Source organism: Podarcis erhardii, assembly GCF_964252035.2.
Source record: "Podarcis erhardii genome assembly, chromosome: 3".
In the NCBI taxonomy this organism is placed as follows: Eukaryota; Metazoa; Chordata; class Lepidosauria; order Squamata; family Lacertidae; genus Podarcis; species Podarcis erhardii.
This window is the reverse complement of record NC_138507.1, coordinates 121204542-121217318: the sequence shown is the minus strand read 5'-3', so window position 1 is coordinate 121217318 and position 12777 is coordinate 121204542. Positions and strand designations below refer to the sequence as shown.

Genomic DNA, 12777 nt, shown 5'->3' with positions numbered 1-12777 from the left:
ACCTTTCTCCCTCCTCTATGTGACATCCTTTTATATATTTGAACATGGCTATCATATCACCCCTTAACCTCCTCTTCTCCAGGCTAAACATGCCCAGCTCCCTTAGCCGTTCCTCATAAGGCATCGTTTCCAAGCCTTTGACATAACAGCCACCAACTTAGAGGGCTTTAAAAGCGGATTAGGTAAATTGATGGAGGAGCCATGACGGATGTGCTCTGCCTCCGCAGCCAGAGGTCGAAATGATTCTGAATACCAGCTGCTGGAAACCACAAGAAGGGAGCAGGCTCTCGTGCTTGGGTCCCGTTGCGAGTTACCCATAATGAGCAACTGGCTGGCCACTGAAAGGACAAAATGCAGGACTAGGTGAGTCACTTCCCAGCAGATAATTGGTTCACACAGTCAAACTGAGCAGGATTTAACTCTTACACAAGCCTGGTGTCAAACCCTGCATAGCCAACGCAGAATTGAAGCCCATCTCCTTTCCAAGTGACGTCAACTGATAGATAGGTGTATGTGGCTTGGGGGAAATGGCCTCATGGGTCAAAACTGGCTCACAAGCCAGAGGTTCCCAACCCTTTCAAATTGCTGGAAACCACAGGGTGGGGGAGAGAGAGTGCTGGTCTTGTGCTCAGGTCCGGCTTGCGGGGGCTTCTTGTTATGTACTGAAGTCCTCACCCTGGGCCAGCAGGGGATACTGTAGATAGTTTTCACTCAGGTCCGCATATGCAAATAAGGAATTGAAAGTGATTGGATAGTTACAGAAAGTTGTTACTGTCGCGTTGTAGTGGAGCTCTATATAAGCAGGCTGGCTGAACCCTTCAATTCTGTTCTGGCCTGTGAATAAACAAGAGCTGTCTGAAGAATCGCTGTGTCATCTGATATGTTCGCCCACAACTTAACACTTCTCTTTGGGACATCTGGTTTTCTTCTGTGAGAACAGGATACTGGCCTAGACGGGCCACGGGCCTGACCCAGAAGACTCTTCCCACATTCTTATGACTCTGCCGTGGGCCCATGACATTATTTCAAGTTGGTTAGCCAAACATGCTGCGTTGAGGATAACAGAAAGATGCCAGCCCTTTTTTTTTGGCACGTAGTTCTGCACATGCTCCCCGCTATCACTTAATCAGCGCATTCTCCCGGTGTTGACTTTTTCAATGCAAACAGAGTTTCTAGGAGAACCCGAACTGGTCCTGCAGGGTTTTTGCTTTGTCTTCCAGGCGGCTCAGATACCTGCTGCCGCCAACACCCATCTCAATGCTCTCAACCAATTCTCCGCATGACTCTGGCTTGCCCACTCCCCTTCCCTCATCTGGGAGACAGCACATGAACACAGAGGGCAATCTCCTGTTCCAAAACACCTCTTGACAGCTGCTCTTTCAAAACCACAAAACAGAACGTTATCCGGGAAGGGGAGACCACATGTGTACACATGCAACTGATCAGCACCACATTAATAAATTGGTGGGGGGGGGAGCATAAAACAATTTAAATTAAAGGGGAGGAGGCAGGTTTCCAAAAAGCCAGGATGTGAAAGAAATTTAGTGATGTGCATTGAAGTTTGGCAGATTGGTGCTTTTGAAAAGGCCAAGAAAAAAAATAAATGAATGAATTCCTATGCCCCACAAATAACCCAGAGGTGCATTTTAAATAAAAGCACACATTCTACTCATGTAAAAACACACTGATTCCTGGACCGTCTGCTGGCCGGATTTAGAAGTCGATTGGGCCGGATCTGGCCTCCGGGCCTTAGTTTGCCTATCCATGGTCTGTTGTTGTTGTTTAGTCGTTTAGTCGTGTCTGCCTCTTTGTGACCCCCTGGACCAGAGCACGCCAGGCCCTCCTGTCTTCCACTGCCTCCCGCAGTTTGGTCAAACTCATGCTGGTAGCTTCGAGAACACTGTCCCACCATCTCGTCCTCTGTCGTCCCCTTCTCCTTGTGCCCTCCATCTTTCCCAACATCAGGGTCTTTTCCAGGGAGTCTTCTCTTCTCATGAGGTGGCCAAAGTCTTGGAGCCTCAGCTTCAGGATCCGTCCTTCCAGTGAGCACTCAGGGCTGATTTCCTTCAGAATGGATCGGTTGGATCTTCTTGCAGTCCACGGGACTCTCAAGAGTCTCCTCCAGCACCATAACTCAAAAGCATTAGTTCTTCAGCGATCAGCCTTCTTTATGGTCCAGCTCTCACTTCCATACATCACTACTGGGAAAACCATAGTTGACTATACAGACCTTTGTTGTCTCTACTTTTTAAGATCCAAGGTCTACACTAAGGCTAAGATATTGCCCTTCCCCAAGTGGAATTGATAATGCTTTTAGGTCTGCTGGAAAGTTTTGTGTGGGTCTTGCCCTCCCCGTTTTTTGCACTGCACCAGCCTAGACGGTGGCAAAGAGCAGGGCTCTGGGCGACATGCTTGCAACCCCCTCCTGCAAAATGCCTCCTCGGTTCCTTGGTGACTTTTATCCATTGCCCTTATCAGACGTTTATTCATTTACAACTCCCTGACTACTACAATAATAATAAAATAAAAGGTTTGGAATTTCAACCCCTTTCTGGCTTCCCGTTGCCAAAAATCCCCCGGCATGCTACTGGCATCAGGCACATGAAAGATCTTACAGAAGAACTGCAGCATAGAGCAAACAAGCGAAGGCTGTCTGGGCAAGAAGCAGCATTTCTAAAGACCTAAGGGTAGTTTTGCACACACACACAGAGGTACACATTTCACTTTTTCTCTTTGCAGCTCAAGACTGCAGAATGGGGAAGCGCCGTGGCTTAGCTGCCTTGCATGCAGAAGGGTCGCCGGTCCCTGGCCATAGCTGTCAACCATCCCTTATTTGGCGGGACAGTCCCTTATCCCAGGGCCGTGTCCCGCTGCTGTCCCTTATTGATGATGTCCCTTAAATTTCCCGGGTTTCAAAGGAAGCAGCTCCTCTCCCTCCCTCCCTCCCTCCCTGCCGGCCAGGGAGGAGGGAGGCTCCAACTGTGTTGCTTGGCTGCGTTGCTCACCCAATAAGGAGTCTAAGAATACCTGGGGGGTGGAGCTTGCATGCCTTGTGCCGATCAAATCAGCCGCGTTGCCTGGGGACTCGCCTTTGCTCAGCGCTTCCCAGCAGAGAGGTGACGGTGGTTTTCCTTGCTGCATCCCCTTTGCCGGGTTGCTGCGCTGTGGGAACCACCACTTGAGGCTTCGTTTGGCTGCTGGCCGGGCTTTCTGCCTTTGGCTCGGAGGGGCTCAGAAGGTGAACATACCTGTGCCCTGAAAATCCCTTATTTTGGCTGCTGATCCCTTATTTTCAAATCTGTAAGTTGACAGCTATGTCCCTGGCAACATCTCCAGGCAGGGCTAGGACATACTACCTGTCTGAAATCCCAGACAGCAGCTGCCAGTCAGAGTAGATAATGCTTGGTTTCCATGGAGGTGCAAGTTACAGCAACAGCCAAGGCGACATTTTTCCACCTTCGCCGCATCAAGCAGTTGGTCCCTTACCTTTCCCGCCCTGATCTGGCCACAGTGATCCATGCAACAGTCACCTCCAGGTTTGACTACTGTAACTCGCTCTACGCGGGGCTGCCCTTGAAGCTGTCCCACAAACTCCAGCGGGTGCAGAATGATGCAGCGAGGCTCCTCATGGTGGTCCCTGCCCTGGGAGCACTTTCACCCAGTGCTTTACCAGTTGCACTGGCTTCCGGTGGAGTATAGGGTCAGGTTCAAGGTGCTGGTTGACCTTTAAAGCCCTTTGTGGCACCATTCTGTTGCACCTCGGGCGGCAAAATTGGATGGGCTACCTCTGCCTCCGCAGGCCGCCTACAGTTGCCTCAGGCGGTGGCAGAGAAGGCGGAGGCACTGGGAGGTTGGCAGAGGAAGCAGAGGCAGGGGGGTGGATGAGGAGTTGGGGTGCCATTTTCTGTTTTGCCTCGGGCGGCAAAATGTCTTGGTCCGGCCCTGAGCACAGCCTCGCTTGGCAACCTTCAGGCTGGTCCATATTGGGGGAGATGGTGCCTGTGTCTTTAAAAGCCTCACCATCTCTGCCATCTGAAGCGGCAGAGCCTGCCGCCTGGAAGGAGAGCGCGGCAAACGTGGCCAGCCTGGCTGGTTCACACATGGCCACGCACAGGAATATAACCAAGCCCTAAGTGACCGTAATCCCTGCACTCGGATCCAGCCAGTTATTAAAGTACAAAAGGGCAAATGGAGGCCAGAGGTCGGGGCAGTGAACCGTGGGCAGACAAGAGAATTGCGGAGGGCATCTGTGCGCAACCGCCGCCGTTTCCAGGCCATGCTTCCTGCTGCTCAGATGCTCCGGCTGCCAATTTTGCACTGCTATCCGGTCAATCTTTTCTGCTTGATCGCTCTGCAGCCCAACGGACAATCTGGCTGATAGGACTCTTCGGGGTTTTTTTTGCAAAGATCAGATAAGCCAGGGCACATCGAATTGTAGGATCACATGCTTCACTCTTACAGCAAAGTAATGAATTATTGTATTTTAATATTTTGCTGGAAGCCGCCCAGAGTGGCTGGGGAAACCCAGCCAGATGGGTGGGTTATAAATAAATTATTATTATTATTATTATTATTATTATTATTATTATTATTGCTTTAGTTTAGATTGGATGCTTTAGTTGGGATTCGCTAACCCTTGGACTCCCAGCTCTACAATTCTATGATGCTATTATTATGTATTTAGAGTAGTTTTTATTATTATTCAAGTTCTGGATTTTTACATACATTATATTATCTCCTTCCAATTTTTAAATTTCCCATACAGTTTTTTCCTTTCCCTCCCTTCCCACCCCCACCCCCCATATCCATTGGAAGGGTTCAAACAATTATCCTCAGCCACCGGCATAGCGTCTTTAGTTTCCACCAAATGTCTTTTATTCCAGTAGTTTTTATCCATTGAAGATAGGGGTTCCATCTGTTCCTTATCGTGCTGGACTTGACCTTCCACATTGTTTCCTGTGACATAACTGAGACAATGTCTGACTGAATAAAGGTAAAGGGGTAAAGGGACCCCTGACCATTAGGTCCAGTCGTGGCCAACTCTGGGGTTGCGGTGCTCATCTCGCTTTGTTGACCGAGGGAGCCGGCGTACAGCTTCCGGGTCATGTGGCCAGCATGACTAAGCTGCTTCTGGTGAACCAGAGCAGCACACGTAAACGCCGTTTACCTTCCCGCCGGAGTGGTACCCATTGATCTACTTGCACTTTGACGTGCTTTCAAACTGCTAGGTGGGCAGGAGAAGGGACCGAGCAACGGGAGCTCACCTCGTTGTGGGATTCGAACCGCCAACCTTCTGATCGGCAAGTCCTAGACTCTGTGGTTTAACCCACAGGTTCAAACAAATAACTATCCCATGCCTCTACTGTCCATTTTTCTCTATCTTTCCAACCTAAATCTATCATTGCCTTTCCCATAATATCATAGCTCTGAAGGTAAACTGGTCCCCTTTCTCTATAGCCATGTTTCCAATTATACCCATTGTCATGAAATCAAAGTCTATTGAAAGCTTCCCTTTAAAAATTTCATTAATAACCTTTAGGGTTTTATTCCAGAATTCCTTTACCTCTGGGCATTCCCAGTACATATGGGAAAACCATCCCTTGACTTGTTTACAGTGCCAACAGTTAGAATTCAATCCTGCTACCATATTAGGAAACTGGGCCGGAGTTCTGTATCATTTTAGAAAGAATTTTAATTCCAGCTCTCTAAATTTGCTTACTTTAATCTCATCTATTCCTTTCATTCTCCTTTCAACCATTGCTTCGCTAACTTGTTCTTCTTTACTCCACATCTTTTGAATAAGTTGAGTTGTCTGTTTCTTATTTGTAATCATTCTCTTATAGATTTTACCTATCACTCCTTGTATTTAGAGTAGTAAAATGCCTTCAAAGAGCCTCCCCTTGTGGCGTCGTGGTTAGAGTGCTGGACTGCGACTTGGCAGAGCAGGGTTCGAATTCCCGTTCAGCCATGAAGCTCCTTGGGTGAGCTTGGGCCAGTCACTGCCTCTCAGCTAAACCTACCTCCCAAGGTTGTTGTGAAGAGAGGAGGATGAGAACTATGCCTGCCCCTCTGAACTCCTTGGAAGAAACATGGGGTATGCATGCAAATAATAATAATAATAATACTTTTATTTCATGACATTTATTTCTACTACCATTACTCCAACTGTTAGATTTCTTACCCACCTTGCAAGCAACATTTCCTAGATGTATCAGTAAAACACTATAAAATGCAACAGAAAAACAAGAAAGAGAAGGTTGCCTTGTTGAGTGGTCCTGCTCAGGGCATAGCTGTCAAGCGTCCCTTATTTGGCGGGACAGTCCCTTATCCCAGCGCCGTGTCCCGCTGCTGTCCCTTATTGATGATGTCCCCTAAATTTCCCGGGTTTCAAAGGAAGCAGCTCCTCTCCCTCCCTCCCTCCCTGCCAGCCAGGGAGGAGGGAGGCTCCAACTGTGTTGCTTGGCTGCGTTGCTCACCCAATAAGGAGTCTAAAAATGACTGGGGGGGTGGAGCTTGCATGCCTTGTGCCGATCAAATCAGCTGTGTTGCCTGGGGACTCGCCTTTGCTCAGCGCTTCCCAGCGGAGAGGTGACGGTGGTTTTCCTTGCTGCATCCCCTTTGTCGGGTTGCTGCGCTGTGGGAACCACCGCTTGAGGCTTCGTTTGGCTGCTGGTTGACTAAAATCCCTTATTTTGGCTGCTGATCCCTTATTTTCGAGGCTGCTGGTCCCTTATTTTCAAATCTGTAAGTTGACAGCTATGGTTCAGGGTACCAGCCAACCAGATTTGCCTGATCCCAGGGTACTCCATTCCATTCCCACCCGCCGCCCCCCCCCAGCACCCAGCATTCTGGGCCCACAGAGCATATGAGGGAGAGACTCCATTAGGCAAGGCCTCCTTCCACCTGCCTTGCCTCACTTTCTGCTTCTCAATGTGTATCGTATTGTTTTATGTACTGTGGCTTGCCGTTGTATTATTGATTGTAGTTTAGATATTATTGCAACTGTTGAGTGGATTTCTGTTTAATTTTTATATGTTGATATTGTTATTTTATACTATTCTAATGATTGTTGAATGTTACTCTTTTGATGGCCTATTTTAAAGTTATGTTTTATTATCACATTTTTGTATTGCATTAGATTGTTATAAGATGTACATTTTTTGTTTCTTCAGCTTGTAAACCGCCTTGAGTATTGTAAGATAGAAAGGTGGTATACAAATTAAAAATGATAATGATATTCAGTCCCCACAGGGCTCTTTTTCAGAAGAGGGAGAATTCCCCCTCAACTAGAACTTGCAGACATCCACTGGCGCTGAAGATTCAGGACAGATTGAAGAAAGCCCTTTGTCATGCAGAGCACACACTGCGGAACTCACTGCCACAGTGACGGCCTGAGGCGTAGGAAGGTCAGGTGGTACCCGGTGTGGAACATTTCTTGTCACCCCCCCCAATTTATTATTATTATTATTATTATTTGCCTGCAAAAATGGTGTTACGTTATTTTATATTTTCTTACAAAGGAATGTGTATCCTGAGCACCTGATAACAAGTAGGCGACTATGGATAGATACTTAAATCTACAGGGTGGGTTGTGTTATTTTATTTATATTTGTTGTTTATTTATTTAATAAAATTTATTTTTAAAAAAACCTGCAAAGTGGTTTACCAAAAAAACACAGAAAAACACACACCAAAGCAGCGAAATCAAGAAAAAATAACAATCCTGCTTTAAAACATACAAAAGCTACAATATTAAGATTAAAATTACTTCAATGTCCTAAGCATCTAGGTATGCTTGCCTAAAGAAGAATGCTTTTAGCAGGTGCCCGAAAAGAGTCTAGCAAAGGCACGGACGTTGTTGAAATTTCAGCCTTCATGACATAGGAAAACGGCCAAGTAAACAGCTATTTTCGTGGAGGAGGGTCAAGATATTAACTGATGCGCATGGAATTTCATATGTAGCTATATAATCCCTAGTGTAGTAAGGTAGGACCTTTGGAGAAGGCATTTTCTTTTTTAATGATTTTTATGAACCACCCTAGTAGAGCAGTAATAAAGGTAAAGGGTAAAGGGACCCCTGACCATTAGGTCCAGTCGTGGCTGACTCTGGGGTTGCGGCGCTCATCTCGCTCTACTGGCCGAGGGAGCCGGCGTACAGCTTCCGGGTCATGTGGCCAGCAGGACTAAGCCGCTTCTGGCGAACCAGAGCAGCGCACAGAAATGCTGTTTACCTTCCCGCCGGAGCGGTACCTATTTATCTACTTGCACTTTGACATGCTTTCGAACTGCTAGGTTGGCAGGAGCAGGGACCGAGCAACAGGAGCTCACCCCGTCACGGGGATTCGAACTGCCGACCTTCTGATCAGCAAGTCCTAGGCTCTGTGGTTTAACCCACAGCGCCACCCACGTCCCTTAGGGCAGTAATAGTTCCTTGATAATTTGTCACCCCCCTCCATGATGGCACTTTGGGCGGACCTCCCCCCTTTCCTACTCCCCTGGTGACAGCCACCAGCTTGGTTGGCTTTAAAAGAGGATTAGACAAATTCATGGAGGAGGAGAGGGCTAGCGATGGCTACTAGGCAGGATGGCAAAGCTCTGAATGTCTCTCTTTGTTGATTAGAATGTGATCCTGATAGTTTGCCTGATATTAGGCGAACTAATATCAGTGTACAGGAAGAACCAAAGATCACCAGTGTTGAAGCAATGATTCTTCAACACCAACTTCGTTGGACTCGTCATGTTGTGCAGATGCCTGATGATCGTCTTCCAAAGCAACTACTCTCTTCCGAATTTAAAAATGGAAAGCACAATGCTGGTGGCCAACAAAAGAGGTTTAAAGATGCTCTCAAGGCAAATCTTTAAAAATGTAGTATAAACACTGACAACTGGGAAACACTGGCCTGTGAGCGCTCCAGTTGGAGAACAGCCTTTACCAAAGGTGTCATGGGCTTTGAAGACACTCGAACTCAGGATGCAAGGGAGAGACGTGCTAAGAGGAAGGCACGCTTGGCATATCCACACCGTGATCAACTCCCGCCCGGATACCAATGTCCCCACTGTGGAAGGACGTGTGGGTCCAGAACCGGTCTCCACAGTCACTTACGGACTCATTGTTAAAACCGTGTTTATGGAACACAATCTTATTTGGCTACGAGTGATCGCCAAAGAAGAGGTCCTGATAATGCCAAGGTTGCAGGTTCGATCCCCGTATGAGACCGCTGCATATTTCTGCATTGCAGGGGGTTGGATTGGATGATCCCACAGGGTCTCTTCCAACTCTACAATTTTATGAGCAGCTGCCGAACTGTGAGCAAAGGCGCCTCTTATTCCAGGCAATATCCAGACACCACAGCTGCATTTGCAAGTCACAATAAAACTGTCTTCTCCATCCAGATATTCTGGACCACGACTCTCATGCTGACCAGGGCTGATCCATCAGCTTTTTCTTATGTTCTTACATTCCATGCTCAGGAACTGCCAGTACTCTCTGCCAAGCAAGGACCACAACATCTGGGCTGCCCCAGATCCCGAATTCTGAATGGCCTGCCATTGTTTCCAGCTCCAGCAGTGCCTCAACATAACGTCCCTTTGTCGTTTTACAAGGCAGATAGAGCAGCGCTGAGGGAAAGTCTTTGGGGTGGAGGGGAGAAGGGAACTGGGGCAGAAGACAATGGCCTCATTGATATTCCCGTCTTGGGGGCAGGGTCACGCGTTGGGTGCCTATGCATTCGTATTTTCTTCCTAGAGTGCGTCTGGCTGCTGAAAACAGCATGAATAATCATTTTTTTTAAAAATGACTAAACGACAAGTTTGCAATCCAAAATGTTAAAGAGTAGTAACACACCTCTCATCTCAATGCACAAGCTTCAGGCAGCTCAAAAAGATTACCAGTGAATAACTTACCAAATATTTGCAAATGTGGTATTTATTTATATATATATATTTTAAAGAAACTGGGGCATCATGGACTGGGGAGTCCTTGCGCAAAAGCCCCTTTGAATTCAAGCCACCACATGTTGGTTCACACATCCTCAGGAAAGCTCCACGCAGCAGGCTTCTGTTGTGCCCATTTTGCAGATGAGAACTGAGGCTGGGAAAGCAAATTCCCTGAGACCATCCAGGGAGTTCGCGGCCAAGACTGGAACGGACATACCTTTTGCCAAGTAGGCACAACAACTCGCTTAGCACTTCTTCATGCAGCTTAACACAAAAGTCTGGGAATGGAAAGCCCCTGCTTAAAACTTTATTTTTAAAAAGAGTTGCTTCTGCGGTTTCCAGCTGATAATTTTATTGGTTTATTCTCTTTGTAAACTGCTTTGAGGGGTTTTTTTGTTTGCTTGTTTTTACAATCAGGCGGTGCATAAATTTTATGAAATAAATAATAAATAAATGTAGGATTAACTTTTGATCATTGCATTATTATTATATTTAGTGTTGTGCTCCAGCGATATTAAAAAGTTTTATTATAAACAATTGCAATCACCAATGCGCTTGTGGAAAATGCGGGGTATAAATAACAAGGGTGTGGTTGTGCTTGTTTTGAGCCCGAGTCTGTTGTTCCACGTGACAACAAGCTCCTGTGCGACTCTTGGAAGACCCACGGACCACCACAACCCCCACACCCTACGACAGAACACCACCACCATCCAAAGCCCTCCACCCGCCAGGTCCCGTGGAAAATGTCTACTGGGGCAGAGGAGAACTCAACTCCTGAAATGCTTTCTGGGTCCTAAAAGCCTTTCCGTCTGCCCTCTGTCCAAGGGGCCTGGAAGGAGCCTTGAAAGCTCTGGGGGGCATGTGTGTCTCCAGTCTTTTCCAGAGTCTTGCCTCTGCTCTTCCATCACCGCAACCCTGGTTCATACCTCCGCTGGCACAATGGCACCCGGCGTCTCACCTCCCTGTGGAAAGAAAGAAGGGGAACGAGGAAAGCAAAGCCTGAGGGTTAACCATATTTTTTGCTCCATAAGACACACCTAGTTTTTAGAGGAGGAAAACAAGAAAAAAAAAATATTCTGAACGAAACAGTGGATATATGATTTTTGTGGTTCATGCTGTGGCCACAGACATGTGATTTGACAGTGAGTTTGGGGTAGCCCAAGGCAAAAATCCTGAGGATCCATGTGGATCCATGCTTTGTAACCACGATTTTGCACCATTGCGGCCCCATGAAACAGCGGGTGCATGATTTTTTTGGTGCAGGCTGTAGCCATGGACATGCTATGTGATCTGATGGTGAATTTTGGGTGACCCAATGCAAAAATCCTGAGGATCCATGGGCTTTAACCTCCCCCCTTCCAGGCAGCCTCCTTTATCGCTAGCGTCCCTTATCTGCCTCCCGATCGCTTGCCGATCAGTTGCTTCCTTTCAACACCCCCTTCCCTCTTGTTTGCCTTAGTGTCTTTTCCTTAGCTGGAGCAGTTTTTTGTTCCTCCTTTTCTTCTAATTTCTCTCCTCATTGCTTTAGTCTTCCTGTCTCCTCTCCTTGCAAGTTTGCTGTCTTTACCTCCCCCCTCCCAGGCAGCCTCCTTTATTGCTAGCATCCCTTATCTCTCTCCCCATCGGCAAATGATCAGCGGCTTCCTTTCAACACTCCCTTCCCTCTTTCAAAAAAAGAGAGCACGATCTGCTTTTTGCCCCTGGGCAATTCGGCTCCAGGGACCACACATTCGCTCCATAAGATGCACAGACATTTCCCCTTACTTTTTAGGAAGAAAAAAGTGCGTCTTATGGAGCGAAAAATACGGTATGTCATTCCTTCCAAATGAACATGCACATATCTGAAAGACCACCTTTCCCCTACAGACCCTTTTTGCCTGCTGAGATGGCGCCCTCTTAGTAATTCTTCAGAGGCTCAGAGCGGTGCCTCCCGGCACAGGGCCTTTTCTGTGGTGGCCCCAAACTGCGGAAGTTGTGTCTAGCACCTTCCTTATGCAGCTTATGATGGAGACGTTCCTCTTTTGACACTTGAAGTGTATGTTTTTAGGATCCGCCTTCTTTTTACGTTTGTAAGTGGTTTGAAACTGTTTTTAATGCTGCATTTTAATGCTGTAACATACCCTGGGACCTTAGGGTGACGGGCAGGTAGTTAATAACGACATTAATGATGATCAAAATAGTAGTGGAGAGTGGCCAGCATTGCTCAGGAATTCTAAGAACTGCCCCTCCCCAAATGAGTATATTTTTGAAATCCATGTGGTTGAAATCCATGTAGTTTTGAAATGTTCAGCCTTTCTGGAAAACCTGACATTTGATCTCAGGAATGATAATGAAAACATTTGCTGCTGATATAATAATAATAATAATAATAATAATAATAATAATAATAATAACCTGCCGATATTATTATTATTATTATTATTATTATTATTATTATTAATAATACCCCGCCCATCTGGGTGGCTCCCAACAGAATATTAAAATACAATAGTCTATTAAACATTAAAAGCTTCCCTAAGCAGGGCTGCCTTCAGATGTCTTCTAAAAGTTTGGTAGTTGTTGTTCTCTTTGACATCTGGTGGGAGGGCGTTCCACAGGGCAGGTGCCACCACCGAGAAGGCCCTCTTGCAGCGAGGGAACCGCCAGAAGGCCCTCGGCACTGGACCTCAGTGTCTGGGCAATACGATGGGGGTGGAGACGCTCCTTCAGGTATATTGGACCGATACCTTACATTTCCAGTATTTTACATTTTGCTAAAACCAATGCAGTTCTGTAAAGTTCAGTCTAACGTATTGATTCAAAATGGTGCTCAGTTGTATCCAAACCCAGAGGGAATCTTCT

At 46.8% G+C, this 12777-nt stretch overlaps 1 protein-coding gene and 1 long non-coding RNA gene across 3 annotated transcripts in view; one reads left to right on the top strand and one right to left on the bottom strand.

The window, feature by feature from the left end:
• The window catches only part of LOC309338078, a 102117-nt gene that overhangs the window by 16548 nt on the left and 72792 nt on the right, over positions 1 to 12777 (top strand). The window lies entirely within an intron of this gene.
• LOC309337893 (uncharacterized protein) overlaps positions 10270 to 12777 on the bottom strand; it is a 68684-nt gene continuing 66176 nt past the window's right edge. For both annotated transcript variants that reach the window (XM_081854880.1, XM_081854881.1), the window contains one exon: positions 10270 to 10898. In XM_081854880.1, the coding sequence (XP_081711006.1) occupies positions 10857 to 10898 (42 nt within the window). In that variant the 3' untranslated portion in view covers positions 10270 to 10856. The remainder of the gene's footprint in view (positions 10899 to 12777) is intronic.